Raw genomic sequence first — 14,383 nt, forward strand, 5'->3', positions numbered from 1 at the left:
CAGAGGTCTCATCATAACATACCAAGAATATCAGGTTGTCTGGTTCAAAATAGTACAGAGGTCTCATCATAACATACCAAGAATATCAGGTTGTCTGGTTCAAAATAGTACAGAAGTCTCATCATAACATACCAAGAATATCAGGTTGTCTGGTTCCAAATTACAGAAGTTTTATCATAACATACTAAGAATAGGTTTTGTGGTTCAAATTTATGGCTCTGGTGCTAGAAGGTTAATTACAATTTATTATAACGATTTGATAAAATGAGTCGTGGCGCCACAGCCGCTGGTTTATCCCCTATATATATATCCCACGAGGATACTTTGGCTGTAGTGTTTATTCCTCTACCGAAGAAGAGCATCATATATTTGATCGTTGAATTTAATTAGTTTAACTACCATTTAATTACTTTTTATTAATTTTTACTTTCACTTGAAATTCATCAACATGAATTTTTAGAACTGGAACTGGATGCTTGTGTGGCATGCCTTGGCCTCTTCAAACAACAGATATTCTCAACGACAGAAGTAAAAGAAATCCGATGTGCCTTCGTCGGACTTTCTTCACGGCTTACTTCCTTAAGTCCACGGCACCCAGCTAGACATAACTCTTGTACTTGAAATCCTAAACATCCACTGAGACAAATCCTTTCTCGTGCGGAGTTAAAGGGTAGCGATCGAACACCGTTGTTGGGAAGATCTCGCAACTTTCGTGTTGTGCTCTCTTCCTTCAAACAAAATTCCAGCCACGTTTAAGTTTTTTTAAAGAAGGATATTCCGTGGGCGAAATATCAGAGATGCAAAGCCTGAGGCACACCAGTTACACGGTGAGTATGGAAGGCCAGCACACCCCTTTCACATCAAGGATATCTGTTATCATTACCTAAATCCGTAGACTGGTAATTTACGAAAATTGACTCTCTCAGAAAGGGCCTGTTACGCATATTCAAATCAAATGTACCTAATATAGTTCACAAAGATCTATCGCTTGTTAAAAAGAATTAATCGCAAGTGCTTAAAGTATACGTTGGTGAGAAAGGAATCTGCATAAAACTGTATGAAAAATGCTTTTAACTGGACTAAAGTAAGTCACAATTTCAATGAGAAAGGATCGAACTAGTACCGACCTTGAGGTGACAAACACAGTACAAAAATTAAGAAGAAAGTTTTTTATTGGGCAATAAAACAAAGATAAACTATATAATTACTATCAAGAAAACATAATGACGCAAGATAAAATTCCTGCACTATATATGGCCAAGACACATTAACTTACACGTCTAAGTCCACAGCTGCGGAGAATAAAACTGGTATTCATGCTATCCATTTCTCTGACAAACCCGAGAAGCGACTATGTGTATTAGGTTTGCGCGTGATCTTGAAAGTCAATGTCCACGTAACGTATAATGGAGGGTCTATGAACAATATTTGGTCAACAATCGACCTTGTCCTTCACAATCGAATTTGTGATGTGGGCAGTACTGCGTAATAACGATTGTCAGAAAGAACATGATCGACAATACATGAAAAAGGTGGATCCTAGGGAAATATGAGACCTGAACACATTTTTTAAAATTGCGATTAACCCTCAGCTGTTGCACAGAAAAGTTTTTCCTAAAGTGTAAATGTTTCGTTTTCAATAGGACCTCCTTTTGCTTTGTGGAGGAGAAACTCTTCATGTTCAGGATCAGTAAACTAAGAATGATCATTTTACTTTTTTTTCTATTTTACTGTGTGTTAAATTGTTTTATATTACCTTTTTAAAAGCCCTTATACGTTCATTTTGATGAACGTGACAATTACTTCAGTATTTACTGTTTTGTAAATGTTATTTTTCTAGTGCATGTAGTTTTTGTAATACGGTTTCTTGTAGCACACAGTAAAAAGTACACTTGTACTGACCTCAAATTCTAATCTTAAATCTAAATCATTAATTTAGACAGAAATATATAGATGCGAAACATATCTGTAGATACCGGATCTCCACTTACGTCATATATGACATCAGTACGTTGGTATGACGTCTTTCTAGATTTAAGGTTACATTCTGTGCCAGCTCCGTCGGCGGTTAATTCATTGTATTATACATGACGTTAGGTTCTTTACCCTGGCACGTAATAATTTAAAGAATAGTAAAAAAAACCACCTGTCAAACAAAGATTTATATCACTAAGGGAGTGTCTTGTAATTATCTATTTTTTATCACGGCGATATATGCATGTTCTTACATGTGTGAATGTATACCTAATTGCATGTGTTTTGATATACCTCTCCTCGAATATACGTTTAAAAAGTAACAAAATGTGGTCAGAAATCCTTATCTCTTTTTATAGTTTCTCGTTACTGCCATGAATAAAATAACTCACGACATTTTTTAAGTAACTTTATAAATATTTCGGTAGACCATGATTTAGTTGGCTATTATATGAATCTAAAGCTTGTAAATTTGTCGTTTTTGGTTAAACAAACTAGAATTAAAAATAAAATGGCATCAAATTAATCATGTTTTTTTAATTTTTTCTTCTCATGTAAAAACAAAGTTTTAATCGTTATAATTGGTAATCATTGTTTTTATTATGTGAGTTGTGTGTAAAGTATGTTCACGTAACTATCTATATATGTGTTGTGCGTAAAGTATGCTCACGTAACTATGTATACATGTGTTGTGTGAGATGAAAGTTCACGTATCTATGTGTATATGTATGTGTGTGTTGTGTGTGAAATATGTTTACGTAACTATGTATACATGTGTTGTGTGTGAAGTATGTTCACGTATCAATGTATGTTTGTTTTCTTGTCGTTAAACACAAAGCTACACAATGGAATGTTTGTGCTGTGCCCACCACGGGTCTCAAAATATAGTTTATAGCGTTATAAGTCTTCAAACTTACCTCTGAACCACTAGGGTGGGAGTTAAACTTCATGTTGAGATAACATCGTCCATAGTAAAGTTTAAGTACGTTTTGTTAAAGTTTTCAGTTCGAACATGATAAATTAATGTTTAGATAGGCTTATCTCAACTAGCAATTCAGTTATCAGCTAACTGGAGAATTTTAGAACTTGGTCGTACTTCAGATGTAAAAGTTGTTGTAACTTGTAACAAGTACCGGTAATTTTCATGTGGTTATAGAGAAATATGAAAATTCATAAATACACCTCTACCACACGCATTTTTCAGAGCTGGCTATGACCTACCACTCACTATTCATCTATAATAAAAAACCTGGGTGTATATGTCATGTATTTCAAAGCTATGATATGTTGTATACACTAACTCCGAAACGTTGAGTTGATGTCTTATGATAAGGTGTATGTCACATAGGACAGGAAAACGCGAATTCAAATTAGAATTCCATTATACCACGCATGCGCAGTCTGTATACTTCACTATATCATATAAACCTCAGCAAAGTATTAATGTATGATTTTATTTCATGCGCTTCTTAAATAATTCGTTCCTACCGCCATAAACCAGTTCAATGTGCATACCAAATGCTATTACTGTGGTGGCGCTCTCTTGTTAGCCAATCGATATTGCCGCGGGATGACTAACCAGGGATGACTAGAACTTGTGTATGATATAGCAGATGGCATAACGGAAATCTAGGGTAGGAGAAATAATATTACTGACGTCATCACGGAGGGTATGTATTAAAGCAGTTCTGTTTGATCTCATAAATATGTCGGCTGAGATTAACTTGGCACAGCAGGTTCGGAACAGGATGTCTATATGTACAAAGTGATATTATCGTTATTTATATCCCGAGATTATGGTTGCAGTCAACGAGAACATCTCTTAGTTTCCTTATAGCATTGAATTTCGTCCTCGTGATGGGAAGTTAGCTACCTCCAAAACAGAAACTTTGAATAATCACCTAAAACAAGAAACAAATGTTAAGTCTATAATAAAATTACTACCAATTTAGACTGTACACCAGCTAAGAGCGGTATTTTAATATCTTCTGATACTAGAACCAGTTTGCAAAAGGTTTTGCAAAGCCAAGTGGTTAGGGCTCTCGACTCGTAATCTACGGGTTCGAATCGCCGTCGCACCAAAGATGCTCGCCCTTTTAGTCGTGGAGGGATTTATAAGGTGACGGTCAATCCCACTACTTGATAGTAAAAGAGTATCCCAAAAGTTAGCAGTGGGTGGTGATGACTAGCTGCCTTGCCTTTAGTCTTTTACTGATAACGTAGGGACGGCTAGTGCAGATAGCCCTCGTGTAGTTTTGCATGAAATTCAAACCAAACCAAACAAATGTTGTAATCTTAACTATTCTGATCAGTGGTATTACGTTCACTGAAACTAGCTGGTTCCAACACTTTCCTAACCAAGAGAGATAAACACAAAGTAGAATCATTTCATTCTTAATATTAGTCGTATACATAATTGATTAAGTAAAACAATTATACAGTTGGACTGATTAATTTTTGTCAATATCAACTTCAACACATTACGCGCGTTTTACTTTGTTCAGCGAACTCGACAAACAACTTTCCAATTTTTCTTCTTGTTTCGTCAATAACCAGCAAGCAGTAATTGTTAAGATAACTTGTCTTGTAACTAATTCCATACGACATATTTCTTAAGCTGTGGAAGTACAGAGTAGAAAAAATAATTTATGTAGGTTCTAATTTTTGCTAGTGCTGCCTATGTCATTTGTTCATAAGGCTCGTGTTGTTACTGTCACGCAATATGTTAGATATTTTTTTTGTTTGAAAGCACTAGAGTTCCGAACCGGTGACGTCATGATTTGAAAGCTAAGTTAAATAGTCACAGAAGATACAAATTAGTATCGTTATTTTATATACCAAGCTGCCATTTGATGTTTTCGCCAAAGAATAACATGTCGTTGCCCCTGCTCAGTAGATAGGGAGAGTTATCCTTAATTTATTTATAAACACATGCTGTGTTGTTTGTTTGCATGTTGTTGGTGAAATTCGGTCATAGAGTTTGAGTTTTCTGTTATTTTTTTAACATCCGAAAACAGTTAAAAAATACTGGTTAAAAATATCAAAGATACCATTGTTAATTGGCACTCCACTTGTCTCTTTTAACAAATATTTATTTTGTCCAAATCGACTTTTTAAGTCCGTAATTTAAAATTCCAAATCTTGGATAAGTTAGTCTGAAATTACTAGGTAACGTTGTATCATGTTTCATGATCACCATTCGAAACATTCCTAAAAACTGGGCTCAAGCGTGACTTAATGGTAAGTATATCGAACTGGGGAACTGAGAACCTTATTCAACACGTGGTACTACAAAACGCACTTCGCACTTTCAACTGTGGGTGCGTTATAAGAGGGACAATGAGTCTCATTGTCCCTCCTTTAAGTTAAAATAGTCATTTTAGGCGGCGGATGTTGTTGACTGGTTGCCTTCTTTCTAGCCAGTATCTCAGAATAAGGGATGGTTATACCTGCACTATAAAGGCCACTGGCATGATTGGTTAGTTCACTTTGTGCATAAGGTATCGTTCAGATACCAGTTGTGGGCAGAGCACAGATAGCCCATCGTGTAGCTTTGTGCTTAAATACAAACAAAACAAGCAGTATCGTTCAGATGAACAAACTTTGCACTTTTTAACACACTTGAAATCACTACTGCAGCGGTTTTGTGTAATAAATTAATATAACGTTTTGTTTATAAAATCACTAGCGTATAGCCCGTCAAAAATGGCTTGGAAAGTATTACCACCCCCACCTCCTCCAGTTGCATCAACATCTAGCAATATCAAATGTATAAACCATTAGGGCATTAAGGTTATGCTACCAGGTTATAACATACACCGTGCCATTGTATGGGTTTCACGAATAACAGGAAGAATTGTAATCAGTTAGATCAACAACTTGTAATATATAGAAAAAGTAGTGCGTTTTGGTAACAATACGTTCCAATAATAGCTGTTATATCATGTTGCGTAGCAACAAAAGTATAACCTAATATTGTTGTTAAAATTGTGTAGGAAATTACACGTAGTGGTTGTTGAAAAAATGAAAAGAAGTATGTCACAGGTCAAACCACTAAGGAGTTAATATATATATATAAATATATATTAATATATATAATTGTGGATACAACGATTCAGGCAATGCCCTTCTTCAGGTATCACTAACTGAACAGTAAATCCGTAAACGAAAACATTTTCTAGGCAAGGTGATCCCACACTGTCTTTACTTTAGTCTTATTATACAAATACTCACTACACTTATAAGGTATCACGGCCCCCTTACACCTCGTCACTAAAATCGTAATGGGAAGACAGTAATCGAACTATTCTATCTGGATAACTGCATTTTGGCTTTTATGACTCCCCTATTTGGAGAAATCAGACGTGACGTGACACATAATGGCTTTTGTATAAGTTAGATGTAAATTGTTTGTTGTCTTTCAAAATTTATAGAGCATACTGGAGAGATTTACATATTTTGATAAAAGTTTAGAAAAACTACCTTTATACTCCAGTTGTATATACAAGCATTTTTTTAATATTCTAACCAATGCTTCACATTTGTGGCTTCATCAACTGTATATATTAACTCTGATGAAGCTCCAAAGGCGAAACTTGGGTTAAAATAAAAACAATATTATATATATATATATATATATATGGAATATATGGATTAGATGTAAATAATGGCTTTCGTAAGTACAGTATTTTGAGGCCAAAATCGGCTCCAGAAATTGATATAAGGTTCTCCAATTCTTCTAAATGCATAACTCTTGTTTACTTTCGCATGAGAAGTGTAACATCTAAATAATTATCTGTGAGTTATATCTTGTGAAGTTCAATATAAAATACCATGAAGTTGATGACGACTTGAAATCACTGATTCCGCAATGTTACACTACTTATATTGTACATTTAATTATGGTTTTAATGAAAACTCGTTTAAAAAACATTATTTCGAATTGAGAAATTGTGGTATTAATGGTATAACGATATAACCAAGCTATATTAAAATGTTGTAAATAATACATAGAATGATAAATTATGCAAGAGTTTCATAGAATTTTGAATGGCAAGAATGATGAATTTATTTTTCGTGCATCAAAAGTTACACATCAATAGTAAAAATTGTGTGGTCTGGTGGCTAGAGTGCCGGACTACTAAGCACCGGGTTCCTGATTCGCATCCCGTGGCTGCAATAATACGTTTACTTCGTTTGATATGTCGAACAATAAATAAACTGCGTCCACTGAGGAAGGCAGGGGAGAAGTACCTAAACTATTATTTCTCCACCTATCTTTGGTTTCGAAGACAGATTTTTAATAAATTAAAATGGAACAAAAATATTCATTATTAGATAATTGTGTTGTTGATTACCAAGAAATCAATGCTCATTATTCTTTTCTAAGTTATTTTTTATGAATTCAATACTTTTCTCTCTCTGACGAAAAAATCTCCTGTTCAATAAAATAGGTTTACAACGTTATATAAACAGTTTTTTATGTTTTTGTGTAAATATATCTTACCTATTCCGATATAAGTTATTCAAACAGAGTTCCTTGTTCCTATAAACAATTATCTCTGCCTTTGTAAAATACATATGTGTGTGTGTGCTAAACGGTTTCACCTTATGTTTTACAGCCTAGCGGTTTTATGGAAAATCCCATTTTTTACTCCCAGATTGAGGAGATCTATTGTCTTCCCAACTGGACGTCTTCGCGGAAGATATGCATTAGATTAGTGATTCCAGAAGGTTCTATTGTAGTACAGGTAAGAGATGTTCACCTCCATATGTTGAAGCTTTCATAAGCTGATAAAGTTTCCAATGACACGTGATAAAATTAACTTATTTTAATGTAATCGATGGTGGAAGATGGTTTAGGTTTTATATATGCATGAGTATGCGGGTATTTCTTATATGACAATAAACGATGTGTTAGGAAAGTTATCACTATGCAGTATATATATATATGTATATAAGAGGAATATGTAGAATTCCATCAGGTTAAAAACACTACAATTGTAACAACAATTTACATATACCAATGTAGGTGGTACGAGAGGTAGCGCCATGGTCGACATGTTTCACATTTGTATACTAGTTTAGTTTTTCACACGATCACCGAACTAATCAATAGTCCAATTCTACCATGCGTAATTTGTGTACTTGATAACTATGCTAGAGCCCCGAGAAATAATATTCGTACATCGACATGGCTAAATAATCCAGAAATAAACAACATAACATTTGAAGAAGAGGACATTTGAATATTTTCCAAAAGCTGAAAAATTCAAAAAGAATGGTGTTGTTAGCAATGGGTTCCGAAACTCTACCCCAAGCCAACATGGGAAATGCTCTTATACGCAAACTGATGGTTATGATTACGAAAAAGAATCCTCCTACACAAAAAGCCATCACGATAAAGTTTGGAATATTTCCGGGTGCCGTTAATAAAACAATAAAGATTTGAATTTGAGGAAGGCTCACAAGCAAAAACTTCACGACATTCTGCCACATTTCGAAATAATGGCTGTTTTCAAGAAAAAGATGACTGAAAACAATTGAATCACAATGGTCTTGTTATACTAATGGACTCTTCCAGTGGACTTTTTTTGCATTTGATGTACTTAAACGCTGTTTGGAAAGTCGACGTCATTGTGCAGTGTATGATTTGTTTAAAGTTTCCCAAGATGGTCTAAGTTTAACCTCACTGTCCTTCGCAAAAGTTTGCTACAATGTAGATTAAAGTGTCGGCCAATGATTTATAATCATGGACATTAAAGAGGACATGAATGGCAAAGGTGAAAGTAGTTCCAGGAGCAACACGGGATATGGAACATTGTTCTTATAGTGTCAATAGTTCTCAGTATATGAGTGCCAGTTTATAATTATTTATTTATTTAATAAATATATATGTTTTAAACAAATTGTAATGCATATGTTTATTGGTTTACAACATAAAGGGGATTTGGAATATCAATTAACGAACGTTAGATTGATATCCGTACACTTTCAAACAGCTGGAAAATTATAATTAGAAGAGACTTGTTTCGGAAAGTCGAAAAAATATAAAATTAATAGCAATATATATATATATATACACTACCTGGAGTACTCGTCCCCTCGACGGAGGTTATGTAAATTCATGATTATCTTAGGATATGAAAAGTTGCTTCCCTTGTATGTAATTGTAAAAAACGCCCATAAAAACTGTAAAACACAAAATGTGAAAACTCAAGTTTGCGTGTATCTTCTCATGGACCCAACAAACCTTCATGCCAAATTTGGTGAAGATCAACAAAGAGTAGTGGTAAAAACGCCCATAAAAACCGCAAAATTCAAAACTGAAAATTTTGTATATATATCTCTTCATGGACCCAATGAACCTCCGTACCAAATTTGGTGAGGCTCCATCTACAGGGAGCGAAGTAGTAATAAGAAACGCCCATACAAATCACAAAATGCAAAACTGAAAATTTGTATGTACCACTGCATGGACCTAATGAACTTCCATTCAAATTTTGGTGAAGATCCATCCGCACTCTGCGAAGTAGTTACAGACAGTGCTGTTATATTTATATGGCTGAAGTAAGGTGTTCGAGTATTGATATTTTAACATTCTTTTTTATTGTCACGGGTTATTTGGTATATCAGACAGAAAAATCATCTTTCGAATTTTTAATTGCTCTCAATAATAATAATCAAAACGCGAACATTAAAACAAAAATAATATAATTTTGACTTAAATTTAATCTAGAATATAAATTCCCTTTATTTTGCTTATTTAAAACTTTGAACTTTATTTTAAAATCTCAAATGAATTAGCTCAGACGAGCATATCATGTTAAGGTTAATAACGAAAAACCAAAAAAGTTATATTACATAGAGAGCACTGGAAGAGCAGAAAAAGCAGTTGTAATTAGAACCTGTTGGTGGAATCAAATAGAGCAGAACACGTGCATATCGTTATGAAAGTATTACTGCAAAGTCTATAGTTCAGAACATAAAGCACTTTTAACTTTCTAATTTTTTATATGATGACGTAAATGAACGATTCATACATAAAAGTTTACATGATTGTAGCCATGGTAACTATTATGGGCTTACCGTCAATATATGCGAGTTGGGTTTCCATTGCAACTAACTCATGAGGTATAATCTTAAAGATTGTTTTTCAGTCTGTATTCTTTTATGAACAGATAATAAAGACGATAATTTGCAAGACATGTTACTTTATTTGTAAATTTTAAAACAACGAAGAACGAAGACTAAAATTAAGAGTGGTTTAAGTTTGGGCTGAACAACATTCATCAAAATACAGATGTGATAAAAAGGCTAAACAGGTTACAAGAGGAGGCGTCGTCGTTGCCTGGAAATCAGGTGATAGTGAAAAAGTCAAAATACCGAACATGTAAGTGGTTTAACTTATGTACCTCTCACAAAGCTTGAATAGGTCTTTCATAAAAGGATTAGGGAGATCGACTCGCCATATGCGGGTCGTGGGATCCAAACCCGTCGGCGAACATGCTTGCCTTTGCAGTTATGGAGGTGTTATAATGTAATGGTTAATTCCAATATTATTAGTAGATGGTAGCCCAATGGTTGGCGGTGGATGGGGTTTAATAGCTGCCTTCCTTCAAGTTTATTAGTTTAAAATTAGGGACGGCTAACGCAGATGGCCCTCGAAAAGCTTTGCGTGAAGTTTAACAATCAAACAAACATAAAGGGTACAAAAAATAAATAAGAACAAAATATAAAATTTCAAGAGATAAAAAAGGAGAGATAATGTGGCCAAATTATTGTTCATGTACCTCCTTGTACAGAATGTTAATCTATTTGACGATCGGATATGGTGTGAATAATGTAGTTGTAATTACTAATTTGTTATTTTAACTTTCATTCTAAGCGTACAAAGTGATACATAAATTATTGTTCATGTAGCCTCCTTGTACAGAATGTTAATCTATTTGACGATCGGATATGGTGTGAATAATGTAGTTGTAATTACTAATTTGTTATTTTAACTTTCATTCTAAGCGTACAAAGTGATACATAAATTATTGTTCATGTAGCCTCCTTGTACAGAATGTTAATGTATTTGACGATCGGATATGGTGTGAATAATGTAGTTGTAATTACTAATTTGTTATTTTAACTTTCATTCTAAGCGTACAGAGTGATACATAAATTAGTGTTCCGGTATATTTCAATATGACAATATGGAGAGTTGAGTACGTTATGTTAAAACGATTTTGGAGCCTCACAAGGTCGTTACAGTCCAAGTCGCCACGTACGATCATGCTCTACGAGACAGTGCATCTTGGCAATATCCCTACAATGTAGTTTCCATTTCAAAAGGTCCCGTCGTAAGGCTGTCATCTCCAAAGCATTACATTGCCTCCTTTCCATTAACCATGTTGTGTACAAGGAAAATGGTTTCCCAACACCCGTTTCAACAGTCTGACTAGACAGAAATTCATATGCGACTTGAGCAACATATCTTTGTATGTATGGAATAACAAGAATATTTGTTTCATTCTCCATCTGCTTGAGGTATGCGAATGTTGAACGGAAGGCATGACCGGAATCGTTACCTGTTAGCCTCGTTTCCAGACAGAGATCAATCTTGATTATGTTGCTATTGTTGCCTGAGGCACGTGGACGCTTTTCACTGAACTTTGCGCTCAATAATTCTCACCTGTTACAAAACGTCGCATTTTGCTTACTTCGGCTATGATGTCACTTGTTGCAGGTCTCTTTCTGGGTGATACATATTCCTTTGTTTTCCAATGTCATTGATTACAAGGAATATCCCGTCTTAGAAAGTGTAAGTCGCCAATCTGAACATATCTTTACAAGTACATGAATATTTTCGTCGTAAAGGCTAAAACGATCAATTTTCGGTGGCATCACGCTTCCTAGGTAACACCAAAGAATGTCAAAATGTAGTTCTGATACACACTTCCCACTATTCTTTGTCTTTGTTAAACACAAAGTTATATAATAGGCTATATATGCTCTGCCCGACACAGGAATTAAAACCTGATGTTCAACCTTATAAGTCTACAGACTTACTGCTGAGGCGGCGGGGGGGGGGGGCAAGTTATTTATCAAGGCACAAATAAAAAAGTTATAATACATATACGAATTAATTTTTTTCTTCTCAGACTGTTCGAATTCTTATGTTACAACTTAAGATGTTAAGATGTTTCGTAAATGTTTAACGTAAATAAAGTATTACAGGTTATTTATATACTTTTTTAAAGGTCAACAACCCTTACATGCGAGAACAGTGGCTACACTCTTTATATTGGAAGGTAAGTGATCAAATTTATCAACGTGTGATATGCAGATATCGCACATCCAATTCTCTTATAGTTCTTATAATATAGTACCCAAAATTTTAGTTTCTATGAAAATTATAGTTGAAAACCAGGAAAATTCAGAACAGTTAATGTGCTAACTTAGCCCTACGTCTTACTTTTTATAGCATGAATGGAACAATAGTACTATCAGCTGGTTCCTTCGATAGTTTTATTTTATCCAACGTCACCATGAGGGGGTGGGGTGGGGTTACGTTATGACTCACATATAAAACAGAGCAGACTTGGGCCTTGTGAGGGTGCTAGAATTAATATCACCTGAAAGTTAAAGTTTCACTTCCAGCGTTTGGACCCCACGGTCCAAATCTGGAAAAATATACTTAAGGATTTTTGCGATCTAGTTTGTGATTGGTCAGCTGTAGCACAAGAATGAGGATTTAGAGAGCAGATTGGGCACTTTCACACAGATAAGTTTCAAAGAACTAGTACTAGCCTATGAAGTTTTCTCTACGCTCTTTTCTCGTTCTTCGGTTTAATTCTGCAAATCGTATGTATTACCTTTAATATTCAATCTGCCAACGCAATTTCAGTTCGGTGAGATACAGTATATTTTCAACAAGTACACTTCTTTTCAATAAATATAGTTGTTTCTCATTTTACTTAAATCTAAAAATTTTATTTTCATTCATTCATTTACCTGCTACTCATCAGAGTTTGTCTCTGTGTTCTTTTGTACCAATGTTTGTTTTGTCTATCTTTACTTCCAGTCTTCTCTCTCTCTCTCTCATTCAATCAACAATAAGAAATTACAACTGTCTTTCTGTAAACTAGGTCCTCGAACCTGTATTATTGTAGTATTCAAGTAATAATGTGTTTCATTTATTCCGAGGTTTCGAGTACCACTCTTGCAAAATTAGAAAATAAATATAATGAATTTTATTTCTAACACCTGCACAAATTTATAAGCAGCCTAAGAGCATCGTCGGTTTCTCTGAGAGATTAAGAAAAACAACAACAAAGAAACACAAGTTACACGTATATACTGACGTACGCATGCAATTTTATTTTATGCTAAGATCTGTTTAAAATCGTGTATAAAATATGATTTTCCCAAAACAGTTATTTGAAATTATATTTTATGAATAAATTTACTTTGCTATTATATTTAATAATAATAATAATAAAATCCAGAAAAGTAATCATGAAGTCACAAAACTGGTAAATAAGGCTTTGAAAACATAAATAAAGCAAATAGCTAAAAGTATCAAATTTATCCAGAAAAAGGCGTCGAAACCGAGTTTGATGGGGATGCTGTGGCACCTCTACTTTTATATATTTGATTTATATAGCAACTATAAATTATATTATTATATTAATTTTCTGGGGGGCCATTCCCCCATAACCCTCTGATTAAGCTGCCTTTAGCAGCACGGGAGCTGCTTTTAGCAGCTCCTTATCCTTTCAGCCTCTCATTGTAAAAATCTGCATGTCTAACCAAGTACTCCCGCTTTACAACTCTTTCCTTACATCACTGTCATACACAATAACACATTAAACTGTCTCACAGAAAATAAGATATAGCTCATACACAATAACACATTAAACTGTCGCACACAAAATAAGATATAGCTCATACACAATAACACATTAAACTGTCGCACACAAAATAAGATATAGCTCATACACAATAACACATTAAACTGTCGCACACAAAATAAGATATAGCTCACACACAATAACACATTAAACTGTCTCACACAAAATAAGATATAGCTCATACACAATAACACATTAAACTGTCTCACACAAAATAATATATAGCTCATACACAATAACACATTAAACTGTCGCACACAAAATAAGATATAGCACATTCGTTGTTTTTAGAAAATAGACTGTGTGAAAGAAGCCCAACTAATCTAATTTATATTACCCGTGTTTTATGTAATTGGAACTTTCGAACTATATGTTTAAAAGGTTAATTTAATTTGTCTTTATTTTTCACTCAGCGAACCATGTTACGTCACCGGATGTTGCTCAGCCGCACCGAGAGATATGATGTTCTAATAAAGGAGTTAAAGGTATCTTTAGTCATTTGTTTACCG

General features: G+C 34.3%; 1 protein-coding gene across 4 annotated transcripts in view; it reads left to right on the forward strand.

Moving 5' to 3' along the window:
- LOC106469113 (C-Maf-inducing protein-like) overlaps positions 1-14,383 on the forward strand; it is a 71,866-nt gene that overhangs the window by 12,423 nt on the left and 45,060 nt on the right. For 2 of the 4 annotated variants that reach the window (XM_022397540.1, XM_013929568.2), the window contains exons 2-4: positions 7,596-7,724; positions 12,222-12,272; positions 14,288-14,359. In XM_022397540.1, the coding sequence (XP_022253248.1) occupies positions 7,596-7,724; positions 12,222-12,272; positions 14,288-14,359 (252 nt within the window). Of the gene's footprint in view, positions 1-3,557; positions 3,645-7,595; positions 7,725-12,221; positions 12,273-14,287; positions 14,360-14,383 lie in introns of those variants that run through there. The other 2 variants (XM_022397542.1, XM_022397541.1) reach the window with 2 other exon arrangements.

Source organism: Limulus polyphemus, unplaced genomic scaffold, assembly GCF_000517525.1.
Source record: "Limulus polyphemus unplaced genomic scaffold, Limulus_polyphemus-2.1.2 Scaffold3312, whole genome shotgun sequence".
Taxonomy (NCBI): domain Eukaryota; kingdom Metazoa; phylum Arthropoda; class Merostomata; order Xiphosura; family Limulidae; genus Limulus; species Limulus polyphemus.